At 53.1% G+C, this 24,234-nt stretch overlaps 1 protein-coding gene across 3 annotated transcripts in view; it reads right to left on the bottom strand.

Annotated features, from left to right (window-relative positions):
* Positions 1–24,234, bottom strand: part of ZFYVE28 (zinc finger FYVE-type containing 28) — a 113,579-nt gene that overhangs the window by 49,067 nt on the left and 40,278 nt on the right. For all 3 annotated transcript variants that reach the window (XR_009503500.1, XM_059924295.1, XM_059924296.1), the window contains exons 2-3: positions 9,182–9,322; positions 883–1,020 (exon numbers count right to left, since the gene is read on the bottom strand). Coding sequence is in view for 2 of the 3 variants with exons in the window: in XM_059924295.1 (XP_059780278.1) it covers positions 883–1,020; positions 9,182–9,322 (279 nt within the window). In the remaining variant the exon portion in view is untranslated. The remainder of the gene's footprint in view (positions 1–882; positions 1,021–9,181; positions 9,323–24,234) is intronic.

Here is a 24,234-nt window from a genome sequence, read left to right as displayed (position 1 = left end):
ACTCCAGGTCCACCGCACCGGGGCTGACCGCGGCGCCCCAACATCTCCAGGCGTTCTAGGAAGCAGACGCCTCGTGTCCATAAAGGCTCCCTGCATCACCTCATGGCTTCCACAGCTGCCCCTGCCCCTGGGACCCGCTTTGCAGAGCTGAGCACTGAGGCTGGGGGGAGAGACGGCCTACCCAGGGCCCCAGCAGGGACGCCCCAACCAGGTGCGGCTCAGAGGAGCCGGGTGGAATGGGCTGAAACGGGGGAGCAGGTGGGCACGAGAGCCCGGCAGCGTGGGGGAGGGGGGCATTCCAGGAGTCCTGCAGAGCTGAGGCGGGGAGGACCGGGCCGCGCACGCCCCTAGGGTCCCGAGAGCAAGGCCAGGGGGTCGTCTGGGTGTCCCACGGGTCACCCCTAGCTGGGGTGAGGCTGGTCCTGCCTCCCCGGGCGGGCACCTCCCTCCCGTGCCTCAGGCTCCTCCTTGGGAGGTGAAGACCAAGACCGGAGGGGCTATGTGAGTGGCGGCTGGAGTGTGGGCCAGGGCGCAGCGGCCCCGCCCCGCAAGAAGAAACAGTCCTGCGGGTGCGGGCGGGCAGTGCTCTTCCGAATACCAGCATTACTGTCATAAAGAACCGCTTTTAGGCCCTACGTGTCTGGGGGCCTGAGAACCTCATAGAAATCACATGTGAGGCCTCCTGTCTGTATCTGCTTGTGTATAGTTTCCAGGGAGCATGTTCTCGCCTCCCCGCGACCCTACAGGCTCAGCACCATGTGTAACCCCTGGAGGAGGAGACGCCAGGCCCTGCACCTGTAGCTGCACACGGGTGAGCGTCGTAGAGGAGCAGCTGGGCAACGCCCAGCATCGTGACCCCGGACCCCGGCGGCCACCCACTACCTCGGCGCCAAACCAGAGCTGGCCGGCCAGGTTGTCGTGCCGGATCTCCTCGGGGAACTTGACACAGAAATCCCGCGGGGCGCGCTCCTGGGGGATGCACACATCCATGATCTGGTTAATGATGTTCAACACGTTGTCCTGAAACAGAAACAGGAAGTGCGCTAAGACGCAGCTCCAGCTGGCGGCTGGCAGGACTGCTTGGAAAGTCAGAGAAGCAAGCCCAGTGCAGCTTAGGATGACCAGGTGATGTGGTAGCACACGTGGGCCTGCTCTGCAACTGCTACAAGGAGCTCAAACTTTCCAGAAGTATCCAGAGTGAAGAGCACACCCTTCCCCACGTCCAGGTGTCTGGAGCACCCGCCATGAGGGCTGAGGGCGCTTCCCACGTCAGTCACCAAGTTCATGGTGCATCGCCCTTTGTGACGGCTGTACCTTTCCCTGCTGACCCGCACCTGGGCCCCTGCAGCCTCAGCCACGATGGCCGCCCCGAGCATCTCGCTGAACTCCTGTACACACATTTCTTAGGAGAGAGCTGGAGAGATGGAATTGCTAGGTGGACAGACACACAAAAAGTGGATTTTCTCCGCCCACTTGCTGTGCTTCTCTGATTAACAGTATAAGTCTGTGTCATCCTGGGCATGATCGCGACACAGTCAGGCAAGACCTGCTGTCGGGACAGACTTCAGTAGGAGACCACATGTAAGACTGGTCTTCTCCAACCTGTTTTACTGCATCTTAAATCACATCCCATTCTTTTCTCAAAATTGTCCTGTTCTTGAAACATCTACCATCCATTCAGTAGAATTGCAAGAACGTTGAAAGTTTAGTTTGTTTCTTTAATTTGTTAAAGGTAAGATTAATACCCATTCATCCCAGAGACACTGGAAACATGGGAAAGTGAAGGGGCAGGGAATGTCCTTGGGACAGTGTGACTGCAGGTGGCACGCTTCCTTCCGGGTCTTGTCCCCGTGGGCTGCTTCCCATCAGCACGGTTGGGATCATCTGTGGACATAGTTTTGTACTCTGCTGCTGTCATTTACTGTTGGGACGTGTTATCACCACTTGCCACAAATCCAACTTGTGACGGGGAGCCACGTAAGATTCCAGCACGTGGACCATCCTTTTAACTCCCTGCTTCCTCTTCTGCTGGACATTTACGTCATTTCTAATTTACCGTGAATAACGCAATCACCACTGTGGTGCCTGACACTGAATTCTGGGTTAGTCCCTCAGAATCCACTCATCCCTAGAAGTGGCATTACAAAGTCAAGAGTGTGAAGTGCATTTATAGGCCCTAATTACATTCCACCAAATTGCTTTCCAGAAAAAGACAGCACACCCTCACCCTCAGCAATTCTGTATCTCAACAGTCCTCCTCTCCACCCTCTGAGGCTTGAGTTTCATTTTTCTTAGGCAGTAGATGTGAGCGGGAAGCATGACTTTCTAATGCAAACAACTGACGCACTGAACTCTGAAGGAAATTCTGCACCATAAGGAAATCGCACAAAACATAAAAATAAATCCAACCAACATCAAGTGGTCCTACTGTCAGCTCTATTTAAAAGGTTTTCTGGGTGGGCAGGTCTCTTTCTCACGATTCAACAAAGTAATGAGCAAATAATGGCAAAAATAACAGCAAGTGCTCAGGAAACGTCAGCTGGTATTGAGAGCCAGGGATCTCAGCCCAGCAAGGTGGCAGGGCTTACCCAAAGTTGTGTGGCCTTTGAGTGGCAGTGATCCCACCCTGCCCAGCCTCAGGACGGCAGCTGCCTGAGGGTGAGGTCTTTTTTCCTGCACTGATGGGTCCCCAGTGATAGAGCAGTGCTGAACACATGGTGTCCCTCAACGGACGTTTACTGGGGCGTCCCATTCCAGCCAAGGTGGAGCAACATGCATGAAATTTACCTCTTCAAACAACAGTAATGGAAGCAAATGAGACAGCGGTTCTCCAGACACTGGATGTCAGGCAATAAGTGATCCCAGAGAGAAGAGAAACAAATGAGGCGGGAGCTATGACTGCCCAGCTCACTGCCTGGAGGGAAGTTTCAGGTCACGGCACGAACAGAGGGTACCCACGTGGGACCCAGCAGACCCCCTAGTTGAAGAGATAGGGCTGAGAGCCCGGGGAGACCAAGGCAGCCAGAACCCAGAGGACAGAGTAGCAGACGTAAGTGAGCTGCCCAGGGAGACAGCCTCTGGGGAGACCCCTGAGTATTCAGCTGGGCACAGGGCCAAAGAGTAGAGAAGTTCACGGTTCACAGGGCATTGGGTAGATACCCAAAAGTGTCTCGCCTCAGTAGCAGACTATTCTTAGCCCCAGACTAAACACAGCTCTGATCCTGCCTCACATCTTAAAGAAACAGGATGCAAAAGGATCAAACCATTTCTAAGTAACCAAACTGTATCACAGAACAAAGCTCAAACAAGTTTATGGAAAAACAAAAATATTCAGCTCTCAGCAAGGTAAAATTCCCAAGGTCAGGCATCCAATTAAAAAATTACCAGGCTTGGGCTTCCCTGGTGGCACGTGGTTAAAAATCCGCCTGCCAATGCAGGGGACACGGGTTCGAGCCCTGGTCCGGGAAGATCCCATATGCCACAGAGCAACTAAGCCCATGCACCACAACTACTGAGCCTGCGCTCTAGAGCCCGCAAGCCACAACGACTGAAGCCTGCGCGCTGCAACTACTGAAGCCCTCGCTCCTAGAGCCCGTGCTCCGCAACGAAGAGAAGCTACCGCAATGAGAAGCCTGCGCACCGCAACAAAGAGTAGCCCCCGCTCGCTGCAACTAGAGAAAGCCCGTGTGCAGCAACAAAGACCCAACGCAGCCAAAAATAAATAATTAATTAATTTAAAAAAATAATTTAAAAAATTACCAGGCTTGCAAAGAATTAAGAAAATATGACACCTGATGAAAAGAAAAAGCAACCCATCGAAACCAACCCAGACCTGACAGAGGTAATAGAACAGGGGATGAAGGCAGCTGTCATAACGGACTTCCGTGTGTTCAGAAAGTTACGTAGAATCAATGAAGAAACAAAAAGGTCTCAAACTGATCCAGAGACAAAACTTACAGTATCTGAGGTGAAAACAAAAATACACCGGATGGGATTAACCTCAGATTAGACAGGTCAGAAAAAAAGAACAATAAACCTGGAGACATAGCAATTGAAACTTTCCAAATTTATCAGAGAGAAAATACCAATAATAATAATAGAAGAGACCATCAGTGAATTCTAGGACAACCTCAACATGTCAAAATACATACAATTCAAGACCCAAAAGGAGGAGAACTGAAACAGAAAAAAATATGTGAAGGAATAGTGACTAATTTTTTCCCAAAATTTAATGACAACTATAAACTCACAGATCCAAGAAGTTCAATGAACCCTAAGCACAGGAAACACAAAGAAAGCGATACAAAGTCACAGCATAATCAAATTGAGGAAAACTAATAAAAAGAGAAAATCTCACAAGTAGCAAGAGAAAAAAATTTACGTACAAGGAACAAAGGTAAGATGACATTAGAGTTCTCACTGGAAACAATGCAAGTGAGAAGAGTGGAAGAACATCTTTCAAGTACTGAGGGGGAAATGATTAACAACTTAGGATTCTAAACCCAGCAAAAATAGCTTTCAAAATTGATGGCAAGATAAGAATTCATGACCAGCAGACTCGCACTACAAAAAATGCTAAAGAAAGTCTTTCATGCAAAAGGGAAAAGACACCAGATGGAAACTGAGATCTTCATGAAGGAACAGAGAGACCAGAAAGGGCGACTGCACGGGAAAAATGCAAGATCCTTTATTATTGTTTAGTTTTCTATACAAAAAATTTGACTGTTTAAACAAAGACACTGACAATATAGTGTGAGTCTAAACACATGTAAGACGAACATGTATGACATAAAGACATAAGACTGCTTTCAAAGAGTTCGATACCACCTCACACATACAGTAGGAACCTTACAGGGGCTTATCCCATCTGTCCCTCCTGGATCAGCTGCTGTTACTGCTGCTGTTGCTGTGGGTGATGGGGCGGACAGTAATAAAAATAGTTAATGAAATCGAAATGTAATTTACCATATCAACAAACTAAGAGGAAAGAAAAACACAGGATAACCTCAACAGACACAGAGAGAGCATTTGAAAAAAATCCAACATCCATCCATTCCTGATAAAACTCTCAGCAAGCTATGAATAGAAGGCAACTTCCTCAGCCTGAAAAAGAGCATCTATGAAAACCCTACGATAGCTAACATCACACTGAATGGTGAAAAACTCAATGCTTTTCCCAAAATTGATCTATAGATTAAATGTGATCCCAATCAAAAACTCAGGCTTTTTTGTAGACATCTACAGGCTGTTTTTAAGTTTCATATGGAAATGCAAAGAACCTAGAACAGCCACAACAACTTTGAAATAGAAGAACAAAGTTGGAGATCTGACGCCCTCTGATTTTAGGACTTACTTTAAACCTACCATAATTAAGACAGTGTGATACTGGCCTTAAGACAGATCAGCAGAACAGACTAGAGAACCCAGAAATAGACCCACACAGATATGGACAACTGATTTTCAACAAAGGTGCAAGAACAATTTAGTACAAAAAGGACAGTCTTTTCAGTGAGAAAGGATGGTCTTTCAACAAATGATGCTAGAACAATTGAAAATTCATTTGCAAAAAAAAATATGAATGTTGGTTGAAAGCTCACACCATATACTAAAGTTAGGTCAATATGGATGAGAGACCTAAATATAAAACCTCACAACTACTGAAGCCCGTGCACCTAGAGCCCGTGCTCTGCAACAAGAGAAGCCACCACAGTGAGAAGCCCGCACACCACAAGGAAGAGTAGCCCCCGCTCACTGCAACTAGAGAAAGCCCTCGCACAGCAACGAAGACCCAACGCAGCCAAATAAATAAATATAAAACCTTTCTTTCTTTCTGAAAGAAAATGAGAAAATTTGATGACCTTGGGTTAAACCAAGATTTCTTAGATATGACACCAAAAGCATGATGTATATAAGAAACAAATAGGTAAATTGGGCTTCATCAAAATTTGAAACTTAGGCTCTTCAAAAAACTGCTAGGAGAATGACAAGATAATCCACAGACTGGGAGAAAATGTTCGCAAATCATCGTCTGATGAGGGATTTAGTGTCCTCACATGGTCGTCCCTCTGTGCCTGTCTGTGTCCTAACAGCCTCTTCTTGTAAGGACACCACTCAGATTGGATCAGGGCCCACCCCAGTGACCTCATTTTACCTTAATCAGCACTTTAAAGGCTCCATCTCCAAATGCAGTCACACCTGCGGTACTAAGAGTTAGGGCTTCAACACATGAATTTGGGGCGGGGGGGACACAGTTCAGTGCATAACAACAACCCAGAATTCATTTCATCCTACGGCGTCATCAGCATTTCTTAAATCCTTTATGATTTTCTGAAGCAAGAAGGAAAACGAAAACCCGTGCAAAAGTCATCAGAAACCACCTGCATACTCATGTGTGCCCTAGTCCACAATTTTCCTGAAGAAAGTTTAGTTTATGCAAAAGCGCATTACTTAGATTCCTTCTAACTGGGATGAGAGTCAGCCCAGTGAGGCTGAACCGTAATGCACCTGCCTCACCCTCCACAGTGCCACATGGGAGAAGAAGCAGCTGCGGTTCACTGGGCCTCTGCTGCGTGCCTGGTCAGGCTGGAGACTTAGCTAGAAGACCCCATTTCGGGTCAGAAGGTTCAAAACACCACACCCAGCATGGCACCAGCCTGTCCAGCTGACCCCAGCCAGAAGGTATGACCTGAGCAGCCCTGAGACCAACGTGAGGACCCGCAGGGGCCCCCGGAAAGCAGAGCTGGGCCAGGCTGGCGTTGCCATGCGTGCTCTGAACAGATGCCCCCTGCTCAGCTGAGGGTCCACCTGGTCTGACGGGACCTGGGAGGCCTGAGGTGCCCCTGATAGGGGGCTGAGCCACTACCCACGGCCGAGAAATTCATGACCTCTGGGTACTTGGCAGGGGCGTCCACATCCTCTGGAACTGACTCACAGGTGCTGGGAACTTCGGGGGATGGGGGACCAGCTACATCTGGAGTTGGGTGACCTCCCCAGGGCAACCGTGCTCTAAAATCAAGGCCAGCAAGTGACCCGGCAGAGTGGGCCGCAGCCAGCCGCCTCCGTCAGACCTGCACGTTATCTCGGTTCTCGTGCTGTGATCACACACATCACCCCGTGCTCTCGGCCTTTGTCGAAGCCCCTCCCTGACCGCAATGGCCTGCCAAATGCCCACCTCCCCTGCGCCTGCCTGGCTCCCTCCTATGACATCATCCACCCTCTGCCCAGGGGCACCTCTGCAAGTGAGCGCTGTCGAATGAATGAATGAATGAACGAACTGACAGCATCATGAAGGTCAATGAAGATTAGAAATGGCAAAATGCCTGTTTCGGGGAGTTCCCTGGTGGCCTAGTGGTTAGGATTCCGGGCTTTCACTGCCATGGCCCTGATTCAGTCCCTGGTTGGGGACCTGAGATCCCACAAGCCGAGCGGCACAGCCAAAAAAAAAGCCTGTTTCAAGAAAGATGTTAGAAATGAAAGTGACTTTCCAACCTAAATAGCTGAGCTTTGTAGAAATTCACTGTAGTGGGAGCCCCTGACAAAACAAGGAGCCCCAGTAACTGGCCAGTGAAACGAATGTGACAGTGACAAGCCTTTATGAAGTTACGGTACACACGGGGAGGCTCACTTTGGCGCCTCTTCTAAGTCCATTTTCCTGGGGCGGGCAGCTGAGTACAGAGCCAGCACCCAGGATGCCTCAGCCATAACTTTCAGCCACGCGTTTGTGGGGAGAGGAGTCCTCCCAGCGGGCCTGGCTGCCGCCCTCTGCGAGGCCTGCGTGCGGGGCTGGCGTCGGGGAGCTGGGGTGTCGGGATCGGGGGCTCCCTGGGCCTCCCCTGCTGTGTCTGTGCTGACACCCTTCCCCCCTCCCCGGGGCTGCAGTTCGGTGTGTGCCCGGCAGAGGGGCCTGCGGAGCCTGCGGGCCCCCAATGAGAGCCCCGGTTCTGAGTCTCTGACGAGCTTCCCTGGGGACAGCGTGTCGCTGGGGGTGGAACGCGGCCCGCGTGACTCCGCGGGACGGGGTTCTGGAAGCTGGCGCCTGTTTCCTCTGGACCTCGCCCCCGGGCCCTCTCCCTTGGGTGGTTCTGCTTCACAGCCTTTCACTGTGATGGATCAGAGCCCTGAGTATGTGAGCCCTATGTGTCCTCCTGCTGGAAGCCCAGGGTGGCTTTGGGGACCCCGACACAGGGGTCTTCAGAGAGGAGTGAGAAATGAAAGATGCTTGTGTCGCTATGTGAGCGTGAACTACTTTAGCTGATTTTTATGACTTGTTTCTCGACCTTTTTAAAGCGGCCTCACCCGCATCCAGTCCCAGGGCCGTCCTCCCTCTCTGATTTTCCCTGTGGAGGCTCTGCAAGGCACAAGCTGAGTTTCACCCCACTCGGTCACTCTGTGTAACATGCAGTTACAATAGCCAGTGAGCGGGCATGAGTGGCCTTGGGAGTAAACACAGTCCCCTGCAGGGAGCCCTACCCTGCGGTGGGGGGAGGGGGCAGAGAGAGGCCTCCTCGCTGCCAGCGGTGGGCGAGCTGAGGGCACAGGAAGGACATCCTCCGGTGGGGAAGCAGGGCATCGACAGACCAGCCAGTCAGGAGACCCTCCTGTCCCCTTGGTCCCTGGACCCTCCTGAGAGATGGGAATGGGATGGGGTGTGCTCCTCCCGCCCCCTCAAGCATTCTGTAAGAACCCTTGATGCTTGAAACACACGACGGGACATTTGCTTCCCCGGACCCGCCCTGTGATCTAGGACGCACAGCCCTCACCTCCCCGGTGGAGAGGCTCAGACTGGTGGGCTGAATACACCGAGAAGGTTCCAGAACTTGGTGAACGACCCTGACGGTCACTTGACAAAACTTGCTTCATCTACGTGCTCTCGTGCTGGTGTAGCCTCCCGGGTGTTCGGGGAACCCAGAGGAATTCCCAGCATGGTGTCCAGGACCAGCTGAACCCTACAGCAGGAGGTCGCCACCGTGCCAGCTTTGCGGCGGCCCCGCGGGCCGTCGTCCCCTTCCCCGTGCCGGCTCCTCGTCCTCCCACGTTCCTCTTGGAGAGTGTCCCGCGAACCCGCCCCTTCCAACCTGCTCTTGTCCCCGGGATGTCCCCCCCGCCCCACTCCGGTCCGGTTTCCCTCCCTGAGACGGCTCCCCGGGCCCGCGCCCTCCTTCCCCTCCGTCCCGCCGCTCACCTGGCAGGAGCGGAACTGGCTGACAAGCAGCGTGCAGCGCTGGGGGTCCTTCCGCCCGTCCAGACTGTCCAGCTCGGCGGCCACCTGGCTCAGCTCCTCGTCCGCGTGGTAGAACTGCGCCAGCAGCTGCGGGTCCGACCGCTGCGGGGAGAGAGGGCGTGAGCGCCGCCCCGGGGGGCGTGGCCTTGTCCCCACCGTGGGCGGGGCCGTCGCCCCGCCGGCTCCCCTGATGCCCCGGGGGCGGGGAGAACGACCCCAGACCAGGGCTGGGGCGGGGCCGGGGCGCGGGACGGTGGAATCAGCTCTCAGAAGGGAGTTTTAGTCCTAAACTAAACTGAAGTGATGAAGGCGGCCGCTGAAGGGAGGACGCGGCCCGCTCCCCAGCCTCCTCCCAGCGCTCAGCCCAGTTTCCACGACGCCAGGAGGGGCGGGGCTTTGTGGCGGGAAACGCTCTCTCAGGGGCTCACCTCCCACGAAAGGCACGGGGCGTTCTCCTGATTCTGGGTCTTCAGGCGTAACCCCACCCTTGGAGCGAAGGCCCAGCTCCGTGCGCCTCCGCCCGTCCTGCCGGCCACCTGACCGCCCCGGTCTGTCCCCAGCTCCAGCCCCACCGGCCACGTGCTGTCCTGTCCACACGCTCACGCCCACCCCAGGCCTCCGCGCTGTGCTCCCTCCAGCCGAGGTGCCAAGGTCTGTCCCCTAGGAGCTGAGTCTCCAGGATTAGGACAAGCCCACGGGAAGGGTGGCAAAGCCCTCAAACATGTTTTTATAAAAGGTGCCCTTCATGATGGGACAGCGAGATACAGAAGAGAAGGAAAGACAACCAATCAACCCTCGGTTCCCTCCTCCTTCTACCTAAGAATCAGCACATGGCTGTCTTTACGCTCTACATTTTGTTGAACATAAGGTAACTTATTTTCGTAATTTCTCTCAGCTCACTGCTCGATGGAGCTCGTGTTCTGCCCCTTCCCGCTACGTGGCCCGTCCCAGGGTGGTTCTTCCTCCGCTCAGTGGTCTTGGTCATTCATCAGTGCCTGACTCTGGGTCACTCGCGAGGCTGGCCCAAACCCCTGGGGTGGTGAGGAAGCCCCTCAGGGAGGCTGAGCCAACCTCGGGCAGGGGGGAGGGGGCTTCAGTGATTGGCCCAGGAGGCGGGCATGTGACCCAGGCAGGGCCAATGGGAGACCTCCCTGGGACTTTCCACCGGAGAGTGGCAGGGGTTCACTGATCCATGCACCAACCCAGCAAAGGCACCTGAGCACCCACTGCCAAGGATGCAGGGCTGGGGACACGGCCAGGAATGCGGCAGGTCCAGACCCTGGCCCCCTCCATGGGCTCAGCTGACTCATGCCCAGGAGGGCCACCAGTGACCCCTCTGTGATGAGACAGGAACCAGGTTGGGATCAGGGGCTGGCAGTACATTTTTGCCCCTTTCCTGTTGTGCTGACCGGAAGGAAAGACGGAAGGAGAGGGTCTGGGAGGTGGGGAGCCGGCTGACTCCCTGAATGGTGCCCTCACGCACTGTCCCTACCACCCTGGAGTCAAGCTCCCTCCACCCCGACCCACATCCCTCCATTAAGGCCCATTTGGACCCATTTCCCACCCTGGAGCCTCCTCTTAGTTTCAGAAGCTGGGAGGAGGGAGAGACACTCTTGCCCTCTGACCCCCCAACCAGGGTTCAATCTCGTACCTTCAGGGCCTGGCAGACACCTACATGGGGAGAAGACAAAAGGGAGCAGTGGGGCTTGTGGAGAACTGGAAAGGGCCTGCCTGCCCGGGGAGAGGCCAGGGAAGAAAACAACAGCACCCAGTACTGGAGGACCCCAGCCAACCACCGCAAGCCTTGCGTGGGCTAAACGTCTCCATGACCACGAACAGCCTCCCGCTCTCCCTGTGGAGGGCACGGGGTGGGCGTGGTGGAATCTGCCACCTTGGAATCGATGCACAGAGACAAAGCCTTTGGGCTCACCTTGCTTTGCTTTCAGTAAATCAAAGACTTTAAGAGCAGACCTACGAATGTGTTGACCATTAGCAAAAAGAGAGCTGAGCACACACACACACACACACACACACACACACAGCAGAAACTAGAGAATTAAGAAAAAAAAAAATTTAAACCTAACAATTATCTTTATTTTCTTGAGACACAAAAGACCTGTGTGATTTTTAAATTTTAGTGATACTCCGAGACAGCTTTCCAGCCCCCTCAGGACTGGCATTTCCAAAGAAGAATCAAAAGTCCCCTGTGTCTCCCGGGGGTGCCGAGGAGCAGAAGGAGAACCTCACTGATTGTGGCAGTCACATTCACCCGGAAACCCCAGATGCTAGGGAGACAAAACCTCCAGGCAGAAGTCCAGGAAATGAATGAACACAACTTACAAAACTCAATCTGTGCTGATTAACAGAATCCAAAAGAAAATTTTGGTGCTACATTTCCATTTCTAAGTATGCAGAGAATGAAGCAAACACAGCAGTCTCCAGCCGGCTGATCACTCACAACTAAATGGGTCCAGCAGGGCAGGGTCACCCTCAGGCCAGCTCGAAGGCCTGCCGACTGGAGGAAGGTAAAGATTAGGAACAGGAACTCTTTCTCTTTGGTTTGAATCAGTCAGCCTCATTCAACAACATTTAAAATCAAACTATAAATTAGACTTTTATTTATTTATTTTATAGTTATTTATTTATTTGGCAGCACCAGGTCTTAGTTGCGGCATGCAGGATCTTTGTTGCGGCATGCGGGCTCTTAGTTGCAGCATGTGGGATCTAGTTCCCTGACCAGGGATCAAACCCGGGCCCCCTGCACTGGGAGCGCAGAGTCTTAACCACTGGACCACCAGGGAAGCCCCTAAATTAGACTTTTAAATGTCCCTAAGTAAAATGTCCACAGCAAAGAGAACCAATTGATATAAATACGAAGAAGTACTCACCCTATTTTGAAATAAAAACTATAAGAGAATAAAATAGAGCCCAGTAGTAATGTCTTTTTTGGCACACGATGTCAATATTTTCTCAAAATAAATTCATAGCAATGACAGTTTTCACTGTTACAAGACAAAAATAAAACTAATGAAGGTAGCATTTAGTTTAGGAGGTTAGAAGAGTAGTGAACAAGCAGCCCCAAAGAAGCCTCAAACACCCAAAAACACAGCAGTACTGAATCAGTCCAAAGTGCAAAAGTTGACTAATTCAGAACTAATTTTGTAAAGCTGATGAAATTATCCATTCATTCAAACACCTGTTCTGCGATGCAGGATGGGGATGCGGGATGCAGATGTGAATGCAGATGTGGGATACAGGATGCAGGTGGGTGTGAGCTCAGGCCCCGCCCTCAGGAGCCCATCTGAGCCAGGCATGTGACAATGCTGGAGGGACCCCGCCTTTGTGAGGCTGGCCAGCTGGGCTGTGGCAGAATGTGGCATGAACCATGAGTGTCCCCAGCCCGGTGCAGAGCACTGGTTGTGCCTCGGCGGGTACCACCCAGACCCCTCTGTGAGGTGGCCCAATATTGACCCAGATGAAGAAGACTAATGGCCAAGCTCACATCCGTGGACACGGCAGAGCTGGCAGCCAGCCCAGGTCTCACTCTAAGGATACTCAGGAGCCCATGTGGGAGAGAGGAGGAGGTAAGAGTGACCAGGGCGGGATCCCTCTCACGCCTCTTGCTTCCCAAACAGGAAGTGAACACTGCAGCGGAAGAGCCTTAGAAGGATGCCTTGTCACTGTAGGGCAGCAGCGCAGTCGCAGCCAAGCTCCAGGAAGGGAACGAGAAGAGAAGGCAGATGGTGGGACAGGTGGGCGGGACAGATGGCAGGTCAGGCAGCACGGCCAGGGCAGAAAGGACCAGCCCCCTCACTCCCGCCTCGCAAGCTCAGCGATGGAGTGCAGCCCCGGGTGCGCAGAGTCCCAGCCCGCTGCCCCGCCAGCAGCCCCCCAGCAGCTGTCCCAGGACACGACCTGGGCTCCGAACGCTGGTTCCCGAGACGTACTACCCCACGGGACCCCCACCACCCTGACACTCTGCAGAAGAGAGCCTTGCGGATCTCGCTGGACCCCCCAGGTGGCTCTTCAGCTGGACAGAGTGCAGGGAGCTCAGGGGTGAGGGATGGGTGCCTAAGAGGCCAGCCCAGGCCCTGGGCCTCGCTTGGACCAGTTTTCCAGTAAAGCCTTGGACTCCCCACTGCAACACCCAAATCCAAGAGCATCGCAGAGAAACCAGAGAAAAGCCTCAAGTCACACACTCTGAATCTGGCAGCTCCCTGTGCTGTGCGCCCGACCACCCGCTGATCCTCAGGCCCCGGGCACGGGAGAAGCTGACCAGGCCATGCTGGACTGCCAAGGAAACCCACTGACCACTGGTCACCAGGGCTGGGACCCCTCACTTCCTCCAAACACTCACCCAGACCCTCCTGCAAGTCTCCACCACCCTTCTGTCCCCTCTGAGTCCTGGAGTGCCCGGGAGGCCGTGACCCATATCCGCAGGGTTGGCCTGGTCCACATCAGTGCATCAGTACACCAGCGCTGACCTGGCGGCACCACCAGCCACCGTCAGCGGATCTGGCGCCCCAGATAGGCACACACTCCTGTAGTCACGTGGTGGCAGCCCTGCCATCTGGCCCGTGGATGGCTGGTGGCCGGTTACTCCTGCCCCACCCCCACTCAACTGCCCGCCTTCCCCCCAGGCTCCTCCACCAGGGCTCCCGCTGGGTGCCCCTCCGGCCCCTGCTCTCTCTCAGGACTCGGGCACCTGCCCTCCCTGTGGCCATCAGGCCTGGGTGCGGAACCGACCAGAGGCACGTCACCACGCCCGTAGTTCACTCAGTCTGCCCAGCACCCCCCATCAGGGAGCCCCTGGGGAAGCCAGCTGCTTCCTACCGAGACTCGAGGGGCGCCCATCCCTGGTGGTTGTAGGAATTGGTGGCCAGGGTTCGGGTGCAGTTTAATCACAAAGATAACCACCCAGAGCTGAATGTGTGTCATCTAACTCCCCTAATCCAACACCTCCACCTCCCCAGAAGGTAAGGGCTATTCCCCAATTTACAGAAGGAGAAACTCAGGCTCAGAGAGCGAGATTCATAAATCCACCCAGTATCCCATACCCAGTAAGCAGTCTCACCTGCCACTCGGCCTCCCTGACAGAGGAAGGCCTTTTCCCGTGACTCAGTTTCCCTACTGGCTCCTGCTGGGTGATGGGGACAAGAGAGCACAGAGCCATCATCCCGGCTGGCACCATGTGGCCCTGAGGGCGAGCCGGCAGGTCCCACCAGGCCTCAGGCTCTGTGGCTCAGGGTCCAGGCTCGTGGGCCCACAGTGGGTCAGCTTGCACCAGACACCACGTGTCAGGTCTGTATGCCCGGGGAGCGTCCATCCCCCCGGGAGGCTGGCCCTGTCCTGGGCTGCAGACCAGCTCACTGCCGAACCCCAGGACCCACCCACCCTGGGCAGGTGCCAGTGGACAGTCAGCTGGCCCCACACGTGCCTGCAGCCTGACCTGGCACCACAGGTGGCCTGTCCTTAGCTGTGCGGAGGCCAGCCAGGCCACTGTGAAACCTGCTGCCTCTAGGGCACAGCCCTTTGCAGCAAAACACTGCCAATTGCTTGCCCAGGAAAGGCTGATGGCTTTACCTTCGATTTGCATCAATAAATATTTTACCCCTATCGTATAATAACAAAACAAGCCATTTCGGTTAGAGGAATCAAGGGCCCTCCAGAGCATGGGGGCAGAGTCTGAGGCTCAGACAAGAGGTGGCAAGAGGAACCAGGTGGGCACCGAATGTAGAGAATGCGTGCTGGACACGGGTCCAGGGTGGGCTCCAGGTTCAAGTCCCGCTCAGTACCTTACCGGCGGTGACCTTATCCCACGCCTCAGTTTATCATCTGCAAAGTGGGCTTAAAGCACACGGGGTACCTCGCACGGCGCCCGGGGGTCTGCACCTGGTGCAATCATCGCGGCGGTGGCGTCAACTGACCGTGATAAGTGAGAAATGAGACGCTAAGGAACCACGTCATTCCTGAGAACATTGCCGCCACCCCCAGCGCCCTGTCCCGGAACTCGGCTGAACACGCCCTGACGTCCTGCCGGCAGAGCCGCACGGGGGCCTCAACCCCAGGAGGCGGCGTGACCCACAGCGAGGGTGCGAGCGACCCCTCCACCCGGAGTCCCAGGCCGGGGACAGGCGCAGCCACCGCGCATGCCCCCTGCCCACGGGCCGCTGGATCCTTCGAGTCAGGCAGAAGGGGGCGCCCAGAGAAGGGCGGGGAGGTGGGCAAGGGCGCAAGGGCCGGGGTGCAGAGAACCGGAAAGGGGTAGAGGGCGGGGCACGCGGAGGGGCCCTGGGACGCAGGTGTCCAGGTGAGCCCGGAAGAGCGAGCGCGCGGAGGGGAAGGAGGAAGAGACTGGCGCCCCAAACGCGGGGCCCCCCCACATCTCGCAGGGCAGGACCAAGTCGCGACGGCCAGGCGGGCGCAGCGAGGGGGGGCCTCGGGGCCACTGCCCCTCAAGGCGGGGAGGTCGCAGTGTTCGCAAAGCGCGACGTGGGAGGAACAGGAGGCCGAGGACCAGCAGCCCCAGAAACGCAGGCGAGCAAGAGGGTAAGGATGCCGGCGCCTCTCCAGGGCTCCCAGGGGGCGCTGAACCACCCACTGCCCGTGTGCACCTGCGGGGGGGCGGGTGTGTGTGTGTGTGTGTGCGCGCCGGCGCGGGCTTCGGGTTCTGGGCCGCTCAACCGCCCACCTGCAGAAGTGGACCTGGGCCCTCGGCCTGCCAGCCCTGGCCCACAGTCCAGCACCCAGAGCAAGCCCATCCCTAGTCTCTGGCCCTTCAGAGCCCCGAACCCTGGGCCCGACCTGAGGACACGTGGCCAGCGCCAGGCCTGGCTGGTGGGAAGCACTTCTCCAGACTCAGGCTCAAAAATGGCGCAGCGCTGGCTGGATGGGCTTGGTTCCCAGTGGGCCAGGGGAGGCCCTCCCCAAGCCCTCCAGCTCGGGGCCTGGGCTGGAGTCTGGGTTAGGGGGCTTGGAGAGGCACCTCCACTCCAGAAAACCTCCACTGAGCCAGCTGTGGAATGAATTCTGGAAGGAAAAGTGGACACACATGGTCCAGACACAGAATGGGGTGCTCCCCCCTACTCCACAGGAGGGGTGCCTATGGGAGGGCAAGTCCCTTTCTAGTGGGAGGGGCACCTCCTCCTTAGCAGGGCAAGGCAAGGACTTAAACACCACACCAGTCGAGTGGTACTCAGGAAGCCCAGGTGAGCGGAGGCAACCCAACCTCACGGTGAGCTTAGACACTGCCCTAGGCCACTGCCCCAACACAGCCTGGGGCTGAACGTGGACGCCCAAAAAGAAAGCACCACATCTCAGAGAGATCTGGGGGGAGGGGGGAGATGCAAAATGTAATTACATCTAGGGTCCAGTTACTCCAGCAAAAAATAGTCCTGAAATCTTATCCACACCTAAGAGATTCATGTAAATCCTGAGACAGAGTTTTATTTTATTTTAATTAATTAATTTTTTTACGTTTGGCTGTGTTGGGTGTTCGTTGCTGCACGCGGGCTTTCTCTAGTTGCAGCGAGCAGGGGCTACTCTTCGTTGCAGTGCGCAGGCTTCTCATTGTGGTGGCTTCTCTTGTTGCGGAGCACGGGCTCTAGGCGCGCGGGCTTCAGTAGTTGTGGCACGTGGGCTCAGTAGTTGTGGTTCGTCGGCTCTAGAGCGCAGGCTCAGTAGTTGTGGCGCACAGGCTTAGTTGCTCCGCGGCATGTGGGATCTTCCCGGACCAGGGCTCGAACCCGTGTCCCCTGCACTGGCAGGCGGATTCTTAACCACTGCGCCACCAGGGAAACCCTGAGACAAGTTTTAAACCTCACTAAATTTTTGTTTCAAATACTTTTATCGCTGTAACCAGTGTTGTCCAAAATGATGTTTTATAAGAACCTTGTTATGCAGAGCTGACCGTGGACTGCACTGAGGCAAGCCCAGGCTTCTGCAGCTTCCCAGATGGTCTGCTAAATTAGTACCCTGAAAGCTTTAGACTCTGGGACCAGTTTAGATATCCAGTAAGTCAGTTCCCTGCACCTGCTATCTCACCGAGCGGTGCTCCTCCCAGCTGACTTGGTCTCATTTGTAGTGAAATCCACAGCCAGCTCCGAGGGGGCGGCTTCCCCACCGCCGGCCACTCTGGAGAGCAGCCCAGCAACGGCTCAGGAGAAAACCCTCTGACTGCAGAGGGTCCCTGCCCGTGGGGCACAGCGAGGGGTCCCTTTATAATTCTGCTCTAGTCTCATCTGGAGACGGATCCCCATCATGGGAGGAAGTTCTCCTGAGTATCAAGCCCCCAGCCCTGGGAGGAGGCTGGATTGGCCCTGTGAGAATGAGGTGTCCCCTATCGGGCTGGACACCCCTCTTCCAGGGGAGCACCTGGGCTCGGGGCCCTGCAACACCCCAGGTGACCACACTTGCCTTGGCTGCAGTATTTGCAGACACAATGCCTGGAGGTAACTGAGCGTCTAGCGAAGGGTTTTCAGAAGGAGAGTGAATTCTCAGATAAAACTCTCAATCAAGTGCTGTATAATGACACGCCAAGAACACTGATTGCAAGAAATTTAACTGCAGCAGCTGCAGTGGGTCATAAAGAAGCTCTTCCGTAACTGCAGAGGAAAAGAGCCCAGGGTGGCAACAGACCTCGAGGGGGAGTGTCACCGCAGCACCAAACGGAACAAATGGTATCTGACAGTCGGGTTTTCACACTGCAGGAGATCTTGTCTTTGAATTTCAATAGGCTGAAGATTCTTTAAAAAGAATTTTATTTTTAAGACTATTACATAGTAAACCTGTTAGGATGCCCATCAATTCTGTTCCCATTCTGCTAACAGCCACAGGACACTGTCCCAGGAGCCCTGGGCCTTTGGGGTGCCACTGGCCATGCCCTATTGCGGGGACAAGTCCTGGGCTTGGCCCGGCCTGGCTGACAGCAGCCCAGGAAACAGCTGAGGGGAGGTCGCAATCTTCTCAGCTTCTAGGACGGATGGAAATCCGCTCGTGGGAAGTGGAAATTTAAATTGTTTATTGTGAATTATTCCTCTCCTTCAAAAAGGATTTGAGTGACTTAATCAGAACGCATGTGAACTGAACTTATCTGTTTAATCAGAGGAGCAATCAAAAAGCCCGAACAGGGGTCCCGGGTTCCGGGCCACGTTGATTACTGCAGGTGGTCACCCTGATCTCTGCTTTGCCGACCCAGGCTGGGGCCCATGAGGGTCCCCCCCACTCCTGGGCACATCACCCCACCGGGCTGGGACGAAGTGGGCTGGCAGAGGCCATTCCTGCCTGGGTCCCAGGAACACACGGGTTGGGGAGGAACATGGAATCCCAAGGGATGTCCCGAGGGGAGGACCTAAGAGATCGGACGTCACTGGAAGCCACCATGAGGGAGGCCCCTGGTGCAGGAGGGGGTGATGCACAGTTCCAGACCCCTGAGGGACCCAAGGACTTAGAAACCCAGCATGGCTGCTGCCACCTCGGGCCCAGACCCTCTGGCCGCACCTCACCCGGGGCCACCTGGGTGGTGCTGCTCTGTGGACAGGCAGCTCCAACGGGTGGGGACGAGCCCAGCGACCCTGTCCCCAGAGAGTGTAATCCTGGCTTCTAGAAACACTTTTATTGAGATGTGACTTACATCCCATAACATCCTCCTGGTTAAAGTATGCAGTGCAGAGGGTTTACTATATTCACAGAGTCTGCACCGTCACCAGGATCTAACTTTAGAACCTTTTCATTGCCCCAAAAAGAAGCCTCACACCCATTTCCAGTCATCCCTCCACCAGCTCCTAATCTACCGTCTCTATGGATTGGCCTATTTTGGATATTTCAAGTAAATGGAATCATACAAGATGTGACCTTTCATGTCTGGCTTCTTTCACATAGCGTGTTTTCAAGGTTAATCCATGTAGTAGCATGTGTCAGTACTTCATTCCTTTTTATAGCTGAATAATATTCCACCATGTGGATGGACTGCATTTTGTTGATCCATTCATCAGTTGGTGGGTATTTGTTTCTACCTTAGTTATTATGAATAATGCTGCTATGAACAGGTTTTTGTGTGGATATGTTTTCTCTTGGGCATAAACCTAGAAGTGGAATTCCTGGTCATGTGGTAACTGTGTTAAACTTTTCAAGGAACTGATTGTTTTCGAAAGTGGCTACACCATTTAACAATCATATAACAGCAAAGTTGCCATATACAAAATTAATATACAGAAGCCTATTGCATTTCTATACACTAACAAACAAGGAACTATCAGAAAGAGAAACTAAGAAAACGATCCTATTTACAATCACATCAAAAAGAATAAAATAACTAGGAATAAATTTAACTAAGAAGGTAAAAGACGTGTACTCAGAAATCTATAAGACACTGATGAAAGAAACTGAAGATGACACAAACAGATGGAAAGATATACCGTGTTCATACACTGAAAGAATTAATACTGTTAAAGTGACCATACTACCCAAGGCAATCTACAGATTCAATGCAATCCCTATCAAAATACCAATGGTATTTTTCACAGAACTAGAACAAATAATTCTAAAATTTGTATGGAAACACAAAAGACCCTGAATAGCCAAAACAATCTTGAGAAAGAAAAACAAAGCTGGAGGTATCACACTCCCTGATTTCAAACTATACTGCAAAGTTATAGTAATCAAAAAAGTATGATATTGGCACAGAAACAGGCACACAGATCAATGGAACATAATAGAGAACCCAGAAATGAACCTACACTTATATGGGCAATAAATCTATGACAAGGGAGGCAAGAATATACAGTGGGGGAAAGACAGCCTCTTCAATAAATGGTGTTGGGAAAAACTGGATAGCTACGTGCTAAAGAGTCAAACTGGACTACTCTCTCATACCATCTACAGAAATAAATTCAAAATGGATTAAAGACTTAAATGTAAAGCCTGAAACCATAAAACTTCTAAAAGAAAACCTAGGCAGTATGCTCTTTGGCATTGGTCATAGTAATATTTTTTTGGATTTGTCTCCTCAGGCAAGGGAAAGAAAAGTAAATATAAACAAATGGGACTACATCAAACTAAAATGTGTCTGTACAGTGAAGGAAATTATTAACAAAATGAAAAGGCTACTTACTGAATGAGGGAAGGTATTTGCAAGCGATATATCTGATAAGGGGTTAATATCCAAAGTATACAAAGGACTCATACAACTCAACATCAAAAAACAAACAACTCAGAAAATGGGCAGAGGATCTGAATAGACATTTTTCCAAAGAAGACATACAGATGGCCAACAGGCACATGAAAAGATGCTCAACATCACTAATCATCAGGGAAATGAAAATCAAAACCTCAATGAGATATCACCTCACACCTGTCAGAATGGCCATCATCTAAAAGAACACAAATAACAAGAGTTGGCGAGGGTGTGGAGAAAAGGGAACCTTTGTGCCCTGTTGGTGGGAATGAAAATTGGTGCAGCCACTGTGGAGAACAGTATGGAGGTTCCTCAAAAACTTAGGAATAAAACTACCATATGATGCAGCAATGCCACCTCTGGGTATTTATCTGAAGAATATGCAAACACTAATCTAAAAAGATATCTGCACCTCCGTGTTCATCACATCATTATTTACAACAGCCAAGATATGGAACCAACCTAAGAGCCCATCCATAGATGAATGATAAAGAAGATGTGGTACATATACACAATGGAATATTACTCAGCCATAAAAAAGAATGAAATCTTGCCATTTGAGACAACATGGATGGGCCTAGAGGGTAAATGCTTTGTGAAGTAAGTCAGACAGAGAAAGACAAATACTGTATGATTTCACTTATATGTGGGATCTAAAAAACAGAACAAATGGACAAACATAACAAAACAGAAACAGAGTTATAGATACAGAAAACAAACAGGTGGTTTCCAGAGGGGAGGGGGATGAGGGGAGGATAGAAATAGGTGAGGGAGATTAAGAGGGACAAACTTTCAGTTGCAAAATAAATGAGCCACGGGTATGAAATGTACAGTGTGGGGAATATAGCCAATAACTGTGATATCTTTGTATGGCGACAGATCATAACTAGACTTATCCTGGTGGTCATTTTGAAATATCAGATCACTGTGTTGTGTAACAGGAACTAACACAGTGTTGTAGGTCAATTATACTTCAGAAACAAACCAACAAACTCATAGAAAAAAAGATCAGATTTGTGGTTACAGAAGCGGGACAGTGCGGGGAGGGGGACTTGGAAGAAGGGGGTCAAAAGGTACAAGCTTCCCGTTGTAAGATAAAGAAGTACTAGGGATGTGATGTACAACATGATAAATATAGTTAACACTGCTGTGTGTTATATATGAAAGTTAAGAAAGTCCTAAGAGTTCTCATCACAGGGAAAAAATTCCGTCTCTTTCTTTAATGTTGTATCTATGAGAAGATGGATGTTCACTAAACTTACTGTGATAACCATTTCGTGACGTATGTAAGTCAACTCCTCATGCTGCACACCTTAAACTCATGCAGTGCTGCGTGTCAATTACACCTCAGTAAAACTGATCATGTAACAGCAGCGTTGAAGGTCCGATTTCTCCATGTCCTCCCCACCACTTGCCGTCTGGCTTTCTGATTCTAGCCGTCCCGGTGGGTGTGAAGTGCTGTGTCATTGGACTTGCGTTTCCCTGGTGACCGGCGCCGTGAAGCATCCTTCCGTGTGCTGCCATCCGTCTACCTGTAAGTCTCCTTTGCTCCCACCATCTTTCCACACGCGAGTGAAGTTGCCGAGGTGCTCTCGGGTCTGACCAGATCTACTCTTCCACAGCCCCGTAGACAAACGCACGGTCTACACTGGGCCTTCTATCTGGAGGGACGAGGTCGCCATACGACCTCACCAAAGCTGTGGGCAGGTGTGGACTGTGCAGTGCGGCAGCTTCGCCAGGATCAGGACCCAACTTGCTGTACAGAGAGTCCTTCCTTGGGACAAGGCAAAGGGGCTCCCCATCACCTGCACTGGGACCCCCGAGGTGTTCCCTACTCACCTGTAGCAAGTGGGATAGGTGGCCCTCAAAAGTCCACCCGGAACCTGTGAATGTGACCTTCTTTGGAAAACGGGTCTTTGCCGATGGAAGGAAGGTAAGGGTCTTGGCATGAGACCCTCCTGGATTGCCCGCGTGGCCCCACCTCCTATGACAAGTGTCCTTACAAAGGAAGGGGACATACACACAGAGGAGAGGCCACAGGAGAAACAGGCAGAGATCCGAGGGACGCGTCTACAGGCCAAGGAACGCCTGGAGCCCCCAGAACCTGGAGGAGACAAGGGCCAGACTCTCTCTCAGAGCTTCCAGAAGAAACCAGCCCTGCCAACACCTCGCTTTCAGACTGTGGCCTCCTGAGCTGTGAAAGAATACATTCCTGTTGTTCTCAGCCGCCTACTGTGTGGCCACAGGAGCCACGAGAAAGGAACGCACCCTCCCCGCCCCCCACCCTGACTACCAGGTGCGCCACAGCACAAGCAGGCAGGAGAGGGGACCACCGTGCCCCGGTTGTTTTGGGGGGCCTGGGAAGTCCCTCTTCTTTTTCCAGCTTCAGTCCACTGGAACGTGTGTGAACGTGCCCTGGGCAGCAGCTCCGCCCAAGGCCCTACGGACACACGGAGGTGAAAATGACCACAATCCTGGGTCCTCCAGAGCTTGCCCGGATGCCCCAGGCCGCAGACAGGGAGTCAGGTTCACGCGCCCTGGGTCACACGAGGGGGCCGCGGGTCTCCCCACTCGCCTCCTGTGCCTCCGAGAACAAGCCTCACCCCACGTTCTGGACACTCTCTTCCCACAAGCCTTCCGCCAATGCAGGGGACACGCCTGCAGGACAGAGGCGGTCCCGGACCCGAATGCTGCTGGCCGAGTCCCGAGGGATGCGGGAGGGGCCTGGTGAACGGCTCGCCCAGAGGGAGGGCATGATCCGGATCCTGCCTCTGTTCGTCATGGTGGTGCTGCCGTGGGCCCTGCGTGGTGTGCCTGCCCAGGGCACCGGCTCGCATCCCTTGGCGGCTGTCCCCCTGCCCCGCCCTTGACTCCGATGGCCTCCCTCTGACGGCCCCACGGAAGCAGGATGGGCACCGTGCCCTGGCCTGTGTCCGTGCAGGGCTGGTGTCGGTACCGCCGACCTTTCTGTGTGATGCGGAGGGTTCCAGATGGTTCCACAAGAGGACACAGTGCCCACTCTCCACCAAAGTGCTGCACAGGAAAGGCGACGGGGTCTTGACGTGGAACACAACACGGGGGAAGTGTTCGCAACATGGATTTGGAGTCTGGGTCTTCGTGTTCAAACCTGTTAGGTTTGGGATCCCGCTCCTTATGGGAGAAGCAGGGGGGGCGACTTGGAGCAGAGAGAAGGGGGAGGGGCCTGGTCTAGGGTGTTGAGTGGGGAAAAGGGAGTGGGGAACGGGGTGATGGCAGGGAGAGGGCAGAGGGGCCCTTGGACCCGTGGGCCCAGCCGGCTCCAGGCCGTCCAGGCCGCTTGCAGATTCGCCGGGGCCCACACCGAGCTCCCTTGGCAAATTCTCCTTTTTATTGTGCTTGCTGCTGAGTTTATCAAATAAAACTTAGAAGCACTTGACTCACAGGTTGCTATTCACTAAAGGCAGGGATCAGAGACAATGAGCTCTCACCGTTCTTTAAAAATAGCCATCCTAACAGAACACCTGTTCTCACCAATGTGCCGTTTCCCCAGAGGATAAAAATTATCTGCAATATAGTCCAGCAAGAGCCTGTATTTGGTTTTTATGCATTTTTAGAGGAAAAAATACAGACGGACGTTCTGACATATGGCAGAAGAGAAACAGCTGGGTGTCTGCTCAGAGAAAAACAAGGACAGGGTCTGCGGCGAAATAATTCAGATGCAAGTTCTCAGGTCAGGGCCAAACCACACACACACACAAAATAAAAAGACTCCCTTCAGCAATAGTGGACAAATAATTAAAACTCTTCACGTGAATCCGCAACAGTGGCAAAAGCTGAACAGCCCGTGGGCTCCCACTGTGGA

The sequence above is a fragment of the Balaenoptera ricei genome, chromosome 5 (genome assembly GCF_028023285.1).
Source record: "Balaenoptera ricei isolate mBalRic1 chromosome 5, mBalRic1.hap2, whole genome shotgun sequence".
Classification (NCBI taxonomy): domain Eukaryota; kingdom Metazoa; phylum Chordata; class Mammalia; order Artiodactyla; family Balaenopteridae; genus Balaenoptera; species Balaenoptera ricei.
Note: the sequence above shows the minus strand (reverse complement) of the source record. Positions and strands in the feature narration are given on the sequence as shown.